Source organism: Carettochelys insculpta, chromosome 16 (genome assembly GCF_033958435.1).
Source record: "Carettochelys insculpta isolate YL-2023 chromosome 16, ASM3395843v1, whole genome shotgun sequence".
NCBI classification, from domain to species: domain Eukaryota; kingdom Metazoa; phylum Chordata; order Testudines; family Carettochelyidae; genus Carettochelys; species Carettochelys insculpta.
Genome location: NC_134152.1, coordinates 39,237,251 through 39,253,895, shown reverse-complemented (window position 1 = coordinate 39,253,895; position 16,645 = coordinate 39,237,251). Strand labels below are relative to the sequence as shown.

The 16,645-nt window shown below is 43.3% G+C and overlaps 2 protein-coding genes across 4 annotated transcripts in view; one reads left to right on the top strand and one right to left on the bottom strand.

Moving 5' to 3' along the window:
- Positions 1 to 5,324, top strand: part of NSMCE1 (NSE1 component of SMC5/6 complex) — a 54,934-nt gene extending 49,610 nt beyond the window's left edge. Inside the window, exon 9 of the mRNA XM_075010973.1 lies at positions 3,955 to 5,324. The gene's annotated coding sequence lies outside the window, so the exon portion shown is untranslated. The remainder of the gene's footprint in view (positions 1 to 3,954) is intronic.
- The window catches only part of KDM8 (lysine demethylase 8), a 29,844-nt gene that overhangs the window by 7,136 nt on the left and 6,063 nt on the right, over positions 1 to 16,645 (bottom strand). For all 3 annotated transcript variants that reach the window (XM_075010969.1, XM_075010970.1, XM_075010971.1), the window contains exons 3-5: positions 5,502 to 5,668; positions 3,503 to 3,635; positions 1,698 to 1,739 (exon numbers count right to left, since the gene is read on the bottom strand). In XM_075010969.1, coding sequence (XP_074867070.1) covers positions 1,698 to 1,739; positions 3,503 to 3,635; positions 5,502 to 5,668 — 342 coding nt within the window. The remainder of the gene's footprint in view (positions 1 to 1,697; positions 1,740 to 3,502; positions 3,636 to 5,501; positions 5,669 to 16,645) is intronic.

The window sequence follows — 16,645 nt, the reverse complement described above, 5'->3', positions numbered from 1 at the left end:
CAAATCAATAGTCATTCCAATTTTCTTCCCTAGTTTTGCCAGGAGAAAATTGTAAGAGAGAGAGTAGCACTAGGGAGATCACTAGGTGACACTCGTATAGACTGCTGTCAGTTCTATTTATCCAAACACACAAGGAGTAGATGGTGAAATGAAGATGGTTGCTCATTGTGGAGCAGCTGAGCCAAGTGCTAGTTAAGATTGTTCCCTGTCCAAATTTCTGACCGTTTTATTTCCTAGGTGCAGAGCTGTTGCACAAGTTACATCTAAACACACAAGCAACATGACAGGGCAACAAAGCATTACTAAAGACTAGATTTTCTCACCACTGAAAAACTACTAACACACTAAACAGGATGTGTCTAGGCTACAGTTACAGATCAAGATATGGTGCAGGCGGGAAATACTGAAACATCGTGGAGAATACAGTGTCTCTTAACTAACAATGTCCAGTCTGTGACTAAGATCTGCAGCATAAACTATGTGCTGGGGGGAAAGCTGATAGGTGCAAAGGACCACATGGCTTGGGTGAAGACCTTTCTTAGTGGAGGATTTATTAAAGGGGATATGCTATAGCATATAGAAATAGGGTATAAAATAGGATAGAAAGTGATGAAAAGTACAATAGGATCTGAAGAAACACAAAGGACAAAGTCCCATTCAAGTACCTCACATCATGAACCAAGCAATTTCCCCTATTTCTACTTTTGAAATCATCATCATTATCCAGTTGGATCCAAACTATTAGGATTTAACTATCCAAAGTACCTCCACATTTGTTTTCTATGTTCCCCCTGCTAGAATCACAATAAAAGTTATTGTTAGCTTGTAAAGAGACCCACCTCATAGAAATTGCAAACAACATGGATAAAGCCAAACAATTTATTCCCCAACTAATGAAAGAAGGTTAGGAGTCTTTAATCCATGACATGGATGGTAGATTAAAAGGACAGGTTATAGCCAAGAGAATTGCTATTAGGATTATTTTCATTATTCTACAATATACACAGTGTAAATCTAACAGGTGTAAACAAAGACCCAGACCAGTATATCAAACCTTGACGACTGTGGAAAAAAATTAGTGTTTTTTATATATATAGTTCGCATCCCAGCAGCATACCTGGGTCCAGAATATCATCTTTATGATATTCTTCCTCCATGCTGAGTGGTGGAAAATAGCACTGAAACCATCCCTACAAATAAATGCCTGATTATTTACATCTGTACCTGTTTAATGGGATTCATTTTACAAATCCCCCCATCCAAAGAAGGGTGTGTGTGCGTACAGCCTACCAGGCAAACCTGCTTGCTTGCCTATAGATCTGTAGATATATTTTCTCATAGATGTCTTACCTCCTTATGGTTTACACTAGCACTTACTCTTTTTTTTGTAACATATCACTCAAGGGGGTGTTGTATGAGCCATCTCCCTGAGTGGTGTAAATTACAGCTACCTAAGTACTGGTGTGAACAGTGCTATGTGGACAGGACAGAGAGCTATCGCCTCTTGTGGCAAGAGAGCTCTCTTGCTGACAGCATGTCTTTACTAGGCACGCTGCCGCAGTGCAGCTGCGCTGACACAGCACTTCTAACGTAGAGCAGCCATCACGAAGAAGTGCTGAGCCAATAAAAGATATTCCCTCGTCTCGACAGCAACCGGGGGTGGGTGGGGGGGGAAACACGTTCATTTTCAGATTTACCTGCTCAAACAGTTGGTGCTGGGCAAGATATCCAGTGCCATTCTGGGGTATGGGAGAGAGAAAGAGAGTGATTTGTAGCACACATTTATGTACATTATTTATAAATAAAGTCAATTACTGTCATAATTTACTTCAAGCTGCTAGTCAACTGAATAATAATGGGCCACTTTTGCTGTAAAGGCTCCTTTAGCTGGAGATTTGATGCCATGTGGTCCTGTAAGCTGGAAGGCTTCTGATCCAGTTGCTTGTGCCACAGTGCAGGAATGTTTAGTATCTAATTTGATGTCCCATTTCTTGATATCCCTTGTGAGGTTACAGTGAAATTGGATCAGATCTCACAAAGCACCATAATCTATTGGAGGAACAATGTTGGTGACTACAGGGCTTGGTCTAAGGCTCATGGTCTTCATGGGATCAGGCCCAGTTTTTAGGCTGAGTGCTTGGGCGGCTGCCCAGGAGAGTGTCAGATGTCGTCCAGCTGACTAGAAAAGTGCCCAGAGGAGGCAGCGTGTGTTTCTGTTGGTGGTGCACATCCACATATGCCTTGGTACACATAACAAAATTTACTCTGCCAATGGATGGAAAAAAACTAGAGGAAACACTGGTCTGGTCAGGGGGGATACAGTCACCATCTGACACAGAATGACTGCTCCAGAAATGGAGGGAGAAAAGAGCGAAAATGGGGAATGGTTTTCTACAGTCCTTGTTCCACCTGTAACAGAAGCTTCATGGGTTTGGGGGCAGGGATCCATGCAATAACAAGCTAAGGCCTCTACAATTCCACGTCCTTATTACCTGTAATGTCAATGAATATGGCCACTGGATGAGTTTGTTTTCTAGGCACGCTAGCATCCTCAAAGTTTCAGAAAGCCACATGTAAGACTTATGAGAAAGTGGAGTAGCAAGTATGCTCTAAATAGCACAAACAACTGTCACAGGATGAGTCTTCTGCTAGAATCTCTGCAACAACCAAAACCAGCTGGCCTGTAAAATCCCTGCTATGGCCTGGGATTTCTGCTCTAGACAAGCAAAATTCTAGACTGTTCATTGACAGTCTCCTTGACTGCACAAACAGGTCAACATGTGCTTCCCAAAAGTGGGTGGTCTTGCGTCCCCTGCTCAATGCCTAGAAAAGCTCCTAAGGCTATGTCTACACAGTGCTCCACCCAGCACCGATGCTGGCAGAGCTATGCAAAATGAGCTTCTCAGGACTGCAAATAGCGTGCCAATTGCAAACTCCCAAAGCTCATTACCATAGCTCCTCAAGAGATCGGCAGAAGGGGGTGCTGGCACTGCAGAGGCTGTGTGGACATGCCTCTGCCAGCTAAACCCCCCTCTGTCACCAGTCCATTATGTCTCAAGTTTGCCTCTACACTCATGTAAGGCAGTGGTCCCATAACTTTTTCCTTGTGCCTGGCCACCCCTTTGCCTCTATCCACATCCTTCCTCCGAGCCAGGAGTAGGGTCAAAGCTCCAGGAGGTGGAAATGCAGAAATGGGTAAGGAATTGAGATTGGGCTCCCATGCAGCTGGAAACAGGGCAGGATCTTGACCATGCACAGGGCTGGCAGCCAGGCCCAGGAGGACCAGAGCTGGGTGGCAGTCTCAGCTTGTGCCCCATGAGGTTAGCTTGGGCCCCAGCTGTGCTCTCATGAACATTTTTTTGTGTCACAATGGGGTGAGCCCCACGGTGTGGTACCTGTGTTGTAAGGTATTGCACAAGTAGCTCTCCGCTTTAATACCTAGGATGGAATTTCCAATTCAATACCATACTTTGTCTGACATAAAACAATGAAAGTAACAGACCTTGTTCACAATATACTGATCAATGAAGTCACTGACAGTCATGAGTCTCTGAGACCATTCCTCATCAGTATACTGGGAACCCACTTCCACAGGGACTGTGCGGCAGCCGGCAATTTGGTGGAGATAATCCAGACTGGAAGAAAGGAGATTCCATTATTTTCATAATCTGAGCTGTAAATTTTCATTATTTTTCCCTGGTTTTGATGCCAGATGGGAAATCCATTTTCTGAGAGGATTTTTTTGAACCAAGAACATTAGGATGACATAGCAGCTGCCTTTTTCCTTTGCCTGTTACTAAGATTATATAAACACCCAGAGCATTTCAGTGGGGGCATATACCTGATGCCATGTAAACAACACTCATGAGACACCATTTTGCCAGAAAGAGTACCCCTCAGAGGAGAAGGGGAAGCTGTATTGCTTGGAATATTAATTTTTTCCTATCTACACAGCATCTGAAGCCTGGTAATCAATTTACAACACTAATATGCCAAGAAGACCTCGGCTCTCCTCTCAAAACCAGCCAACCAGACACACCAAGGATGCAAGCAACAAAGGAACAATCAACATGGTTTTTATATATCATAATGCCACAATTTTTTTCAATTAAAATACCCTCTCATTTCCTATTTAAATACATCTTTGAGATGAAAACAAGGGCTATAAGAGTACAGAGTGACTAATAAACTAAAATTTATTCAATGACCGTACAGGTTGAACCTCTCTTGTCCAGCACTCTCTCATCTGGCAACATCCGTAGTCTAGCATGGTTTTAGTTAGTCAAATACTCCCTCACCATGGGCATGGTCAGGTTTCCCATGGTCCCATAAGTTTTATTTATAGACACCAATCCTTGCTCTCAGTGTTCTGTGGTGTTACTTAGCTCTAATTTACCTATACATGTCTTCTAAGAGACTAGTAGGCAGTGGAAGTGTTGGTAATGCTGCTTTACAATACTGACCTCTGGTGGTTTGGCAAATTCTCTTGTTTGGCACCGGCCAGGACTCTATTAGGGTTTAAAAAAGAGCTCGATAAATTTTTGCAGGTTAGGTCCATAAATGGCTATTAGCCAGGGGTAAAGTATGGTGCCCTAGCCTTCAGTACAAGGGCAGGAGATGGATTGCAGGAGATAAATCACTTGATCGTTGTCTTCTGTTCTTCTCTGGGGCACCTGGCATTGGCCACTGTTGGCAGACAGGATACTGGGCTGGATGGACCTTTGGTCTGACCCAGTATGGCCATTCTTATGTTCTTATGGGTGCTGGGCGATAGAGGTTCGACTTGTATCTGCTATGTGAGCTTGTGGAATATTGGGAAGCAAGTGAAGGTTTCCTCAAATTCGAGTGTCTTTTTGTAAGTTTATTTTTCTCTATAATCACATGCTTTTGGCCACAAATATTCACTACACAATATTTTAAATTTTAATTGCATTGCTTAGTTGAATGTTCAGGTAAATGAAATATTATTAAGTTGAACCTGCAAGCACTTCCAATTTGAATATTTATGCTTGTGAATAAAAAAAATCTCTTTCTAATAATTCTTGTGCATGCAACTTTGAATATCTTGGTCATATGAATGTTTGCAGAAATAAGAGATGCGACTGTGGCAAATTCAAATAAATAATCATGAGAATCTTTGACAATATGTCCTGCTCCATTGTATAGAATAAAAACGTACCAAAGAGAGATTCCCTGCAGTGACCCCCAAAAAAGATGGAGTGGATGACAGACCAAGTCTTTTCCAATGTCTGATTTCTATCATTAGCAAAGAAAATCTACTCAGATATAAGTTTCTGAACAGAATCTGTTATACCCAAGCACTGTACTATATGAAAAAAATTCAGAAGTAGGTGAAATTATGCAGTAAGATGCTGCTGCAAGCAGGGATCACTGAAGATGGCATTTCATAGTTTACACTATAATGGGCTTGAGCTAAGTGATGCAGAAAACAGGCTTAATCAGGGCAAGGGATGAAGCTGTTTCTAAACTCCTGTCCTCACCTCCATTTCTTCATACATGACCAGTGGTCAGCAATCCCCTCTAGAATGACAGGCTTTTCTGGAATCATGTAATTTTCTCTGAAATGCTCGAGAGATGGGCAGTGAAGGTGCGGAACAGCTTCTTCTGATTTTATCACTGGAATGGCAGGAGGGTCATTCCGGACTTTCTGTAACACAAGAATTTTTACCACAACAAAGTAAACTGCTCGTTATTAAAGCACAAAGTTTGTGTTAAAAATAGTATTTATCTTCCCCAGTAAATGAGGTGCCGAAATAATTGGAACTGAAGATGTAACAAACAGGGAAAAGCTACAGTGAAACTTAATGGGTATAAAATCATCAGCACTCCTCCAAACTGCAAAACCTTCACAAAACACCCAGGAGTGGAAAGTCAAACTCCTCTGATGTCCTAAAAAACAAGCAGTCCTGTAGCACCTTAAAGACTAACAATTTTATTGAGTAGGTAATGAGCTTTTGTGGGTAAGATCACTTCAAGCCTATGAACAGAGGGGCCAGAATTATAACTTCCCCCAGGGCAGAAGGATACACAAGTACTGAAGAAATGGTTTCAGATAAATAGAATTAAATTCATAGAATCATAGATCACTGGAACTGGAAGGGCCCTGAAGTGGTCATTGAGCCCAGTTCCCTGTCCTCACAGCAGGACTAAGCACTGTCGAGATCATCCCTGATAGCTGTCTGTCTAACCTGCTCTTAAATATCTCCAGCGATGGAGATTCCGTAAGCTCCCTAGGCAATTTATTCCACTGTTTGACCATCCTGACAGGAAGTTTTTCCTAATGTTCAACCTACTCTCCCTTGCTGCAGTTTAAGGCTATTGCTTCTTGTCCTATCCTCAGAGGCCAAGGAGAACAAATTTTCTCCTTCCTCCTTTTAATGCTCTTTTAAGTACTTGAAACCCACTATCATGTCCTCTCTTAGTCTTCTCTTTTCTAAATTAAACAAGCCCAGTTCTTTCAGTCTTCCCTCATTGCTCATGATCTCTAAACCTTTAATCATTCTTGTTACTCTTCTCTGGACCTTCTCCAATTTCATAGAATCATAGAAGAGTAGGACTGGAAGGGCCCTCGAGGGGCCATCGAGTCCAGCCCCCTGCCCTCATGGCAGAACCAACCACTTTCTAGACCATCCCTGAAAGCCATCTATCTAACCTCTTCTTAAATATCTCCAGTGATGGAGATTCTACCACCTCCCTTGGCAATTCGTTCCAGTGTTTGATCACCCTGACAGTTAGGAACTTTTTCCTAATGTCCAACCTGAACCTCCCCTGCTGCAATTTCAGTCCATTGCCTCTTGTTCTATCCTCAGAGGCAAGGAAGAACAAGTTCCGTCCCTCTGCCTTATGACACCCTTTTAGATACCTGAAAACTGCTATCATGTCCCCCCTCAATCTTCTCTTTTCCAAACTAAACAGGCCCAATTCTTTCAGCCTTTCTTCATAGGTCATGTTCTCTAGACCTTTGATCATTCTCGTTGCTCTCCTCTGGACCCTCTCCAATTTCTCCACATCCTTCCTGAACTGCGGTGCCCAGAACTGGACACAATACTCCAGCTGAGGCCTAACTAGCGCAGAGTAGAGCAGGAGAATGACTTTTCGTATCTTGTTCACAACACACCTGTTAATGCATCCTAGAATCACGTTTGCCTTTTTCGCAACAGCATCACACTGTTGACTCATATTTAGCTTGTGGTCCACTATAACCCCTAGATCCCCTTCTGCTGTGCTCATTCCTAGGCAGTCCTTTCCCATTCTGTATGTGTGACACTGATTGTTCCTTCCTAAGTTGAGTACTTTGCATTTGTCCTTATTAAACTTCATCCTGTTTACCTCAGCCCATTTCTCCAGTTTATCCAGATCCTTTTGAATTATGACCCTATCCTCCAAAGAAGTTGCAACCCCTCCCAGCTTGGTATCATCTGCAAACTTAATAAGTGTACTTTCTATGTCAATATCTAAATCGTTAATGAAGATATTGAACAGAACCTGTCCTAAAACAGACCCCTGCAGAACCCCACTAGTTATACTTTTCCAGCAGGATTGAAAACCATTAATAACTACTCTCTGGGTATGGTTATCCAGCCAGTTGTTCACCCACCTTACAGTAGCCCCATTTAAGTTGTATTTGTGTAGTTTATTGATAAATATATTATGTGAGACCATGTCAAATGCTTTACTGAAGTCTAGGTATACCACATCCACCGCTTCTCCCTTATCCACAAGACTCGTTATTCTATCAAAGAAAGGTATTAGATTGGTTTGACATGATCTGTTTTTAACAAAGCCATGCTGGCTGTTCCCTAGCACCTTACCACCTTCCAATTGCTTGCAGATGATTTCTTTAATTACCTGCTCCATTATCTTTCCTGGCACAGAAGTTAAGCTGACTGGCCTGTAGTTTCCCGGGTTATTTTTGTTCCCCTTTTTATAAATGGGTACTATATTTGCCCTTTTCCAGTCTTCTGGAATCTCTCCCATCTCCCACGATTTACCAAAAATGATTGCTAAAGGCTCAGATACCTCTACGATCAGCTCCTTGAGGATTCTAGGATGCATTTCATCAGGCCCTGGTGATTTGCAGACATCTAATTTCTCTAAGTAAATTTTAATTTGTTCTTTTCATATTTCAACTTCTAAACCTACCCCTTTTTCACTAGCATTCTCTGTCAGGCATTCCTTCAGATTTCTCAGTGAAGACCGAAACAAAGAAATCATTAAACATCTCTGCCATTTCCAAATTCCCTGTTACTGTCCCTCCCTCCTCACTGACCAATGGCCCTACCCTCTCCTTAGTCTTCCTCTTGTTACCAATGTATTTGTAAAAAGCCTTCTTGTTTCCCATTATGCTTGTAGCTAGTTTGAGCTCATTTTGTGCCTTAGCCTTTCTAATCTTGCTCCTGCATGCTCGTGTTGTTTGCCTATATTCATCCTTTGTAATTTGTCCTAGTTTCCATTTCTTATACGATTCCTTTTTTATTTTGAGATCATGCAAGATCTCCTGGTTAAGCCAAGGCAGTCTTTTGCCATGTTTTCTATCCTTGCTACACAGCGGGATAGCTTGCTTTTGGGCCCTTAATTTCTCCACATCTTTTTTGAAAAGTGGTGCTCAGAACTGGACACAATACTCCAACTGAGGCCTAATCAGTACAAAGTAGAGCAGAAGAATGACTTCTCATGTCTTGCTCACCACACTCCTGTTAATGCATCCCAGAATCATGTTTGCTTCTGGAATCTCTCCCAACTTCCATGACTAGTATAGACATAGCCTGAGACAGAGGAGCTGTAACTGCTTGTCATGGAGAGGGTGACCAAAAAAAATTCATGTGCCCAGTGAAGCAATCACATAGCAGAGTGGCATGCAAGACGTCATTCATTGAGAGCCGGTACAGTAAAATACAGCATATTGTGAGGCTCACTAACAACTGATAGACTGCAGCTATTGTAGAGTGGTGCTCATGGAAACGGACATGACCACCTGGCCAACCCCCAAAGAGATGGGAAAGACTATGTGGCTGCATATGCAGACAGAAGACCTGGATATGAAAAGAATGGCAGACATGCTGTTCTCCGTGCAATCTTTATGAAGGTTAAAGGACCAAGCAATTGAGGTAATCAAGAGGAACAGTATGCTGTAACGCTTTTGTATTTTATGTCTGATTTTGTAAGCAACTAATTTTTAAGTGATGTAACTTGGGGGTACATGAGACAAATAGACTCCTGAAAGGGGTACAGGAGTCTGGAAAGGTTGAGCACCACTAATTTAAATTAGTCCAGAATGCACAAGTTAACACAGATTGCAACCTGACCCTACCATTATCATAAAGGGAATGACTTAGGACCTAGTAATGAATGGTAGGAGTTACAAAATTGGTGACTCTAGCTCTTTAAGAATCTGGACACAAACAGCTGCCTTGCATTCATGTTCTGTAAAAGCTTTCTGGCTTTCATCAGTTATACAACTCAGCCCGACATTGGTACATGAGTCAGGACTGCATGGGCTACACTGACAGTGGAAGGCAAAACAGTGCTTAGTGAAATGAAGCTGCAGCAAGCTCTCAACTGCCAGAAATCTCACAGCTACCAGAGATTTCTACTCTTTAACTTCAGTAAAATAACGTGCCATTTCTTTGGATGCAGGTTAGCAAAATGTCCAGAATTTTATATACATGCATGCACACTGACAGCACTGCATACCAGCTAAAAGGTATCGAGCTGCTCTGCGACATCAAATTTGAAGAGCATACCCACCTGTGCACCTTTTTGTAGATTTGATTAAGTCACCCACAGTTTACCATGAAATGCCCAATGTTTATGCATTTGACCAGGTCAGATTTGTTAATGTCTTCTGTTTGATTTTTCTTTTGAAAGCAGACAGACTTTTTCAGGGCTAAGGGTGCAATTTATTCATTGCAGCGCCCCATTAGCATATCTTGAAGTGTCTCATTAGCATCATCCTTTTGAAAGGGGGGGCTAGTGTAGATGTAGCCTCAGAGTGAAAAATCAGGTAGCATTGTCAAAGGCAGCCTTGTATAACTGCACGCTGCACAACTCTTAAGTATAGAATCCTCTAGGAGAGGTAAAGCAAGGATCAGACCTTATAAGCATTCAACTGCAACAGCACTGGAGAGTTTGCTAATAAATGGCTAAGGTATAGGCTAGCATCTGTCTCACCCAAAGCATCATGGAGGAAGAATTTTTGGCCTGAGTACATAGGAAGAAAAATTAAAGAGATTATGTTAAAAAGGTTGGAACTGTGAGATATGAGCTATTCCTGAATGCCTAGTCTCTTTCTTTTCCTTGACGTGTTTATCACAGAATCACACTACTGTCAGGAGTTGGAATGCATTACATTGCAGTAACTAGGCACATTAACCTGTAACAACATGGAAAATGTGTATTTATTCCATAAACAGGGATTCTAGCAGAATGACATTTTTGCCCTCTGGAAAAGGGGTGGAAGAAGACAAGTCCATTTAAATTTCAGGCACACTCCACACCCTGGAAGTCAATGTGATAGAATCAGTTTTAACTTCTGCAAATACCAGTTTGTCTTAGCCTGGTTTGCCACCAGGATGACAAATCTTTGGACTTTAAAGTGCAGCTCTGCTCTGAAAATTAAAAATAAAATAACTGGTCATATGTTCACAATGTCAATTACTTTATATCAGATTTGTCTTGTCTATCAGCAAGTAAAAAGATGGACCTCCTGGATGCCAGCCCTACACGCTGAGGGTAAATTTTGAAAGTCAAGCTGGAATCTGACTTGCACTTCATCAGTAAGCCTGATCCAAATGAACTCTAATAAAGATTAAATTAAAGCACGAGTGGCGCATTTCCATACACTCTGAAATAAATACAGTACTCCTGGAATTTAATTCATAGTTCTGCTGAGGTTAACTAAGCCAAAACAGATTCCATCTGAGTCTCCCAAGACTAAAAGGGCTCTGCAGAAAGGGAAATGGGAGTAAAATGTTAAAAATGTAAACATTCACCATTAGTCAGCAGATCTGACCCAGATCACTTTATGTGAAGGGCAGGTCTACACAGGAAAGATGCTATATTTACAAAGTCACTTTTCTAAGCATAACTGCACTTTTAATAAGGACACATGTAAAGTACTCCACTTCCGAAGGACAAATCAGTTGCACTCATATGAAATTGGAAATGACTGTTTAGGGAGATGTAATGTGAAAAGGGTTCTGGAGTGTCACAGTGGTCTCCAAACTCAATATGAGTCAAAAAGCAGTGTGACAGTTGGAAAACAAACATCATTCCAGGCTGCATTAGCAGGAGTGTTGTAAGCAAAACACCAGAACTAACTCTTCCCCTCTACTCTGCACTGTTTAGGCCTCAACAGGAACACTGTGTCCAGTTCTGGGTGCCACCTTTCAGGAAAGATGTGGACAAACTGGAGAAGGTCCAGAGAAGAGTAACAAAAATTATTAAAGATCTAGAAAACCTGACCTGTGAGGAAAGATGGATAAAACTGGGCTTGTTTAATTTGAAAAGAGAAGACAGAGAAGGGAAATTACAACAGCTTTCAGGTGCCTAAAACATTGTTATAAAGAGGACAAAGAAAAATTACTCTCCTTAACCTTGCTTTATAGGACAAAAAGCAACGGGCTTAAATTGCAGCAAGGGAGGTTTAGGCTGGACATTAGGAAAAACTCTCTTATTGTCCGGGTGATTAAGCACAGAATGAACTGACTAGGGAGGTTGTGGAATCTCCATCATTGAAGAATTTTTAAGACTTGGTTAGACAAACATCTGTCAGGGATGGTGCTTGGTCCTGCCATGAGTGCAAGAGACCGGACAGGATGACCTCTTGAAATTCCAGTCCTATGGTTCTATAGTTTCAGGCATATGGATGAGTGTGGTTGTGACATCCTCTGTGTACTTCTTGCTCTGCCTCTTTTGGTAGGGCGACCATATCTCCCTGTCCCAAACAGAACAAGGAGATATGCTGGGGACCGCCAGCTCCTCCAAGCCCTGAGGAGCCAGGAAGGAGGCAGCAGCTGCCTGTGCTCCCCGCGAGCCCCAAGGAAGCTGCAGCTGCCGGCGAGTCCCGAGAGAAGTGGCAGCTGCCGGCGATCCCCGGGAGCCTGTGGAAGTGGCAGCCGCCGGCGATCCCTGGGAGCCCGGAGAAGTGGCAGCCGCCGGCCCTCCCCCGGAGAAGTGGCAGCTGTCGGCACTCCCCCGGAGGCTGGGGAAGTGGCAGCTGCTGGCACTCACCCTAGAGCCCTGGGGAAGCTGCAGCTGTCCACGCTCCCCCTGCTTCCCTGAGGCTCAGGAAAGTGACTCCTGTCAGCAGCTGCGCCTGTGCAGCTGCTGCCAGAAAAAGTGTGGAGGAGAGGACTCTAATACGGGACAATGAGTCCCATTTAAAAAATAAGTTGGGATGCCTTTTTGGTGTCCCAAATACAGGACTGTCACGCCCAATATGGGATGGATGGTTGCCCTATCTTTATGCTGCTTATCAGTAGAACAGCCTAAAGCGTCTCTTAAAAATCTCAACTAGTAGTTGGTGGACTGACTTTTGCAGGTTGCTATCATTATTGCTTTTCTCAGCAGCAGGATCTGGAATAGGAAGAAATGCAGAAAAGGAAGAGAGATTTCAGCTCATTGCCAAATAAAACATAAAATGAACAGGAAATCTCTAAATTACAGTGAAAACTTCTGTGAGTGGCAGCCCTTACAGCAGGGTTTTGAGCCCCTTTTTTTGGCTGGGGAACCACACACCAGTGAGGAAAATCAATCTGTCAGTCAGAGGTCATACGCCAGCTAGAAGCAGAAAAAAAAATGAACAAACAAAAACATACACCTCACAGGCCTGGCTCCAACAAGCAAAAAACAAAACAAAATAAAATAGAAATGAAAAGCCTCACGGACCTGGCTCAAGAGCTGCTTATGCTTCAGCCCCTTCAGGGGAAGGAGGAGAGAAAGGAGGGCTGAGAAAATGTGTGGGGATTCTGGCACTTGTGCTCCAGCATGGAGGTGGGAGGAAGCTCACGGTTGCTGGTGCTCAGGTACCAGCCCTGGGGGAATGGAGCAGTGCCAAGGCTTGCTGAGGGCTGGATGCAAGTGAGGGGGCTGCCTGTGGCTCGCAGGCTGTAGGTTCCCCATAGCCTTACAAATTCAGAAAAAGTTCTGCTATCCAGTGCTTCTGATATCTCCCAGTACTAGACTGAGGATGTGTAACTGGGACTAGTATAGTGTTCAGCTCGTCACACAGCTGCACATTCTGCACTCCACGCAGAAGACAAGTAAGAAAGCTGAAACCTCAGATTTATTCAAAAAAGCAGCTGCCAGGTAGAGATGTAAACTCCTGTTTAATTAAATGGGGGTGTATGTGGAGAGGCTGCTCCCTGCTACAGATGTTGGCTGCTCTGGCAGGGCTAGAGTGCCCCTGCCTGCTGCGTGCCTGCGGCTGCTGCAGACCAGGGCTTTTCCTGCTGGTCCAGAGCACACCTGCTCGTGATGCACTTGGGGCCACTATGGATAGGGGGGCTGCTCTGGCTGGGCTGGAGCACCCCTACCTACAGCAGGTCCCACAGCCCATGGTTAACCATAATTAGTAAGCCTCATCAGTTTAGGGTAAAGGTTACTGATTAGCCAGTTAAATGTTAATATCCCAATTTTCAGGGTGTGTTATGAGGTTATTACAGATTGCGCCCAATTTCCTATACCTACATCTACAATTACAATTGGTATTGATAATGATAACCCCGAGACCCTTCAAAATCTTGAAGTGCCTTCTGAATCATCAAAGATTAAATTCTGTTCAGTATAGTGTTAGTGTTAAATGTATTTTTAATAATCTGGGAGTATACCACGCGCTAATGATAGTACACATAGGCTGCATCTACGCTAGCAAGTTCTTTCAAATGATTTTTCTAAAGAAGGGGGCTCTTTCAAACGATCTTGTGGAGCATCTACAGACAAAAAGTATTCTTTTGAAAGTAGAGAGTTACACAGGAATGGCCACACTGGGTCAGACCAAAGGTCCATCTAGCCCAGTATCCAATCTTCCGACAGCGGCCAATGTCAGATGGGCCAGAGGGAATGAACAGAACACGTAATCATCAAAATAATCCCTCTTCTATCATTCATTTCCAGTCTCTGACAGAGGCAAGGGACACCATTCCTGCTCACCCCGGCTAATAGCCATTGATGGACCTAACCTTCAGGAATTGTCTAGTTCATTTTTGAACCCTGTTAATAACTTGGTCTTCACAATCTCTGGCAAGTAGTTCCACAGGCCTATGCACTGTGTGAAGAAAAACTTGTTTTGTGAGTTTTAAACCTGCTACCCATTAATTTCGTTTGGTGACCCCTAGTTCTTATGTTATGGGAAAAATAGCGACTTTTCCTTATTCATTTTTTCTATACCTGTCATGATTTTATAGATCTCTATCATATCCCCCCTTAGCTTCCTTTTTTTAAGCTGAAAACAAGCAGTCTTTTTAAAACTTTTTCATATGGCACCCGTTCCAAATCTCTAATAATTATTTTTGCCCTTTTCCAATGCCAATATATCTTTTTTGAGATGAGATGGCCACACCAATACACAGTATACAAGATGTGGACATACCTCAGATTTATATAGAGGCACTAAGATATTCTCTGTATTATTCTCTATCCTTTTCTAACGATGCCTAACATTGTTTGCTTTTTTTGACTGCTGCTACAGATGGATATTTTCAGAGAACTATCCACATTGACTCCAAGTTCTCTCTTGAGTGGCTATAGCTAATCATAGAATCACAGGGCTGGAAGGGATCTCAGGCCATCTAGTCCAGCCCCCCAACTTCAAGCAGGATCAACCCCAACTAAGTCATCCCAGCCAGGACCTTATCAAGCTGGGACTTAAAAACTTCTAGGGATGGAGAATCCACCACCTCTCTAGGCAACACATCCTAGTGCTTCACCACCCTCCTGATGAAATAGTTTTCCCTAATATCCAACCTACAACTCTCCTTCTGTAACTTCCAACCATTGCTCCTTGTTCTGCCATCTGTCACCACTGAGAACAGTTTCTCTCCATCCTCTTTAGAGCTCCCCTTCAGGAAGCTGAAGGCTGCTATTAAATCACCCCTCAGTCTTCTCTTCTGTAAACTGAATAAGCCCAAATCCCTCAGCCTCTCGTCATAGGTCTTGTGCTCCAGCCCCTTAATCATTTTTGTTATCCTCCACTGAACCTGCTCCAGCACATCCACATCCTTTCTATACTGTGGGGCCCAAAACAGTATTCCAGATGTGGCCTCATCATTGCCAAACAGAGGGGAACAACCACCTCTCTAGATCTGCTCACAATGCTCCTCCTAATGCACCCTAATATGCCATTAGCCTTCTTGGCTACAAGGGCACACTGTTTACTCCTATCCAGCCTTTCATACACATAACCCCGAGGTCTCTTTCCATTGTACGGCAGCTTAGCCAGTCAGTCTCCAGTCTATAACAATGCTTGGGATTCTTCCATCCCAAGTGCAGGACTCTACACTTCTCCTTGTTGAACTGCTGCAGATTTCGTTTGTCCCAATCCTCCAACTTATCCATGTCACTCTGGATCCTATCTCTGCCCTCCAACATAACTACCTCTCCCCCTAGCTTAGGGTTGTCTGCAAACTTAATACTAAAATAAATTAGCCCCCATTATTTTGTGTGTACAGTTTGGTATTTTGTTGATAAAGTATACAAAATAATCCCATGTTCAATTAACTGGCTCCCCACAACATGCTGGATACCAGAGCTTGTACTGTAGCTATGTGTATACAGAAAGAAGATTGGGAACCTAGATGCACTTGTCCTGTCTCTGCCACTGACTCTGGCCAATCACATCTCTTTTACAAATGGAGAAATTGAGGCTTAGATGGCAATGTTTCTTATTTATAGGGCCTGCAAGAATCAGTTCATTCATATTTGTAAGGAATGTGCCAGCAGGAACTCAGTGCTGCTGAAGGCTAGGAGGAATGTGTCTCCCAGAGATCATTTACATGAGAATGCAAAGGTGTGCATATGTGACACCTTGCAAACAAAGACTGCTGGTCACACGGTCTGTCCACCACTGCTCCTCCTACCGGCTGTCTGCCAGTCATGCCATCCTTCTGTCCGTCCACTGTGGGCTTGGCTTGAGGCAAAACCCTGTGGTTTCAGCTCTTAGTGGCCTCAGCTGCCACTCAGTGATTTCAACTCTTAATATGTACTAAAGTGGAGTCTCATAAAAACCAGCTCTATTTTTATGTTGTCAGCTCTGCCCCTCCCTCTTACTGGGACCCCACTCATGCACCTGATGAAGCAGATCTTTGCCCATGAAAGCTTATGCTCCAAAATATCAGAGCGGTAGCCGTGTTAGTCTGGATCTGTAGCAGCAACGAAGGGTCCTGTGGCACCTTATAGACTAACAGAGAAGTTTAGAGCATGAGCTTTCGCGAGTTAACTCACTTCTTCAGATGCTGGTCCTGGAAATCTGCAAGGCCAGGTATAAATAGGACCTATACATAGAATGCTTCCGCCGACGCGCACAGACAGAAATTGTGGAGAAACAACATCGTTTGCCTCACAACCCCAGTCGTGCGGAACGCAATGCCATCCACAGCCTCAGAAGCAACCCTGACATTATAATCAG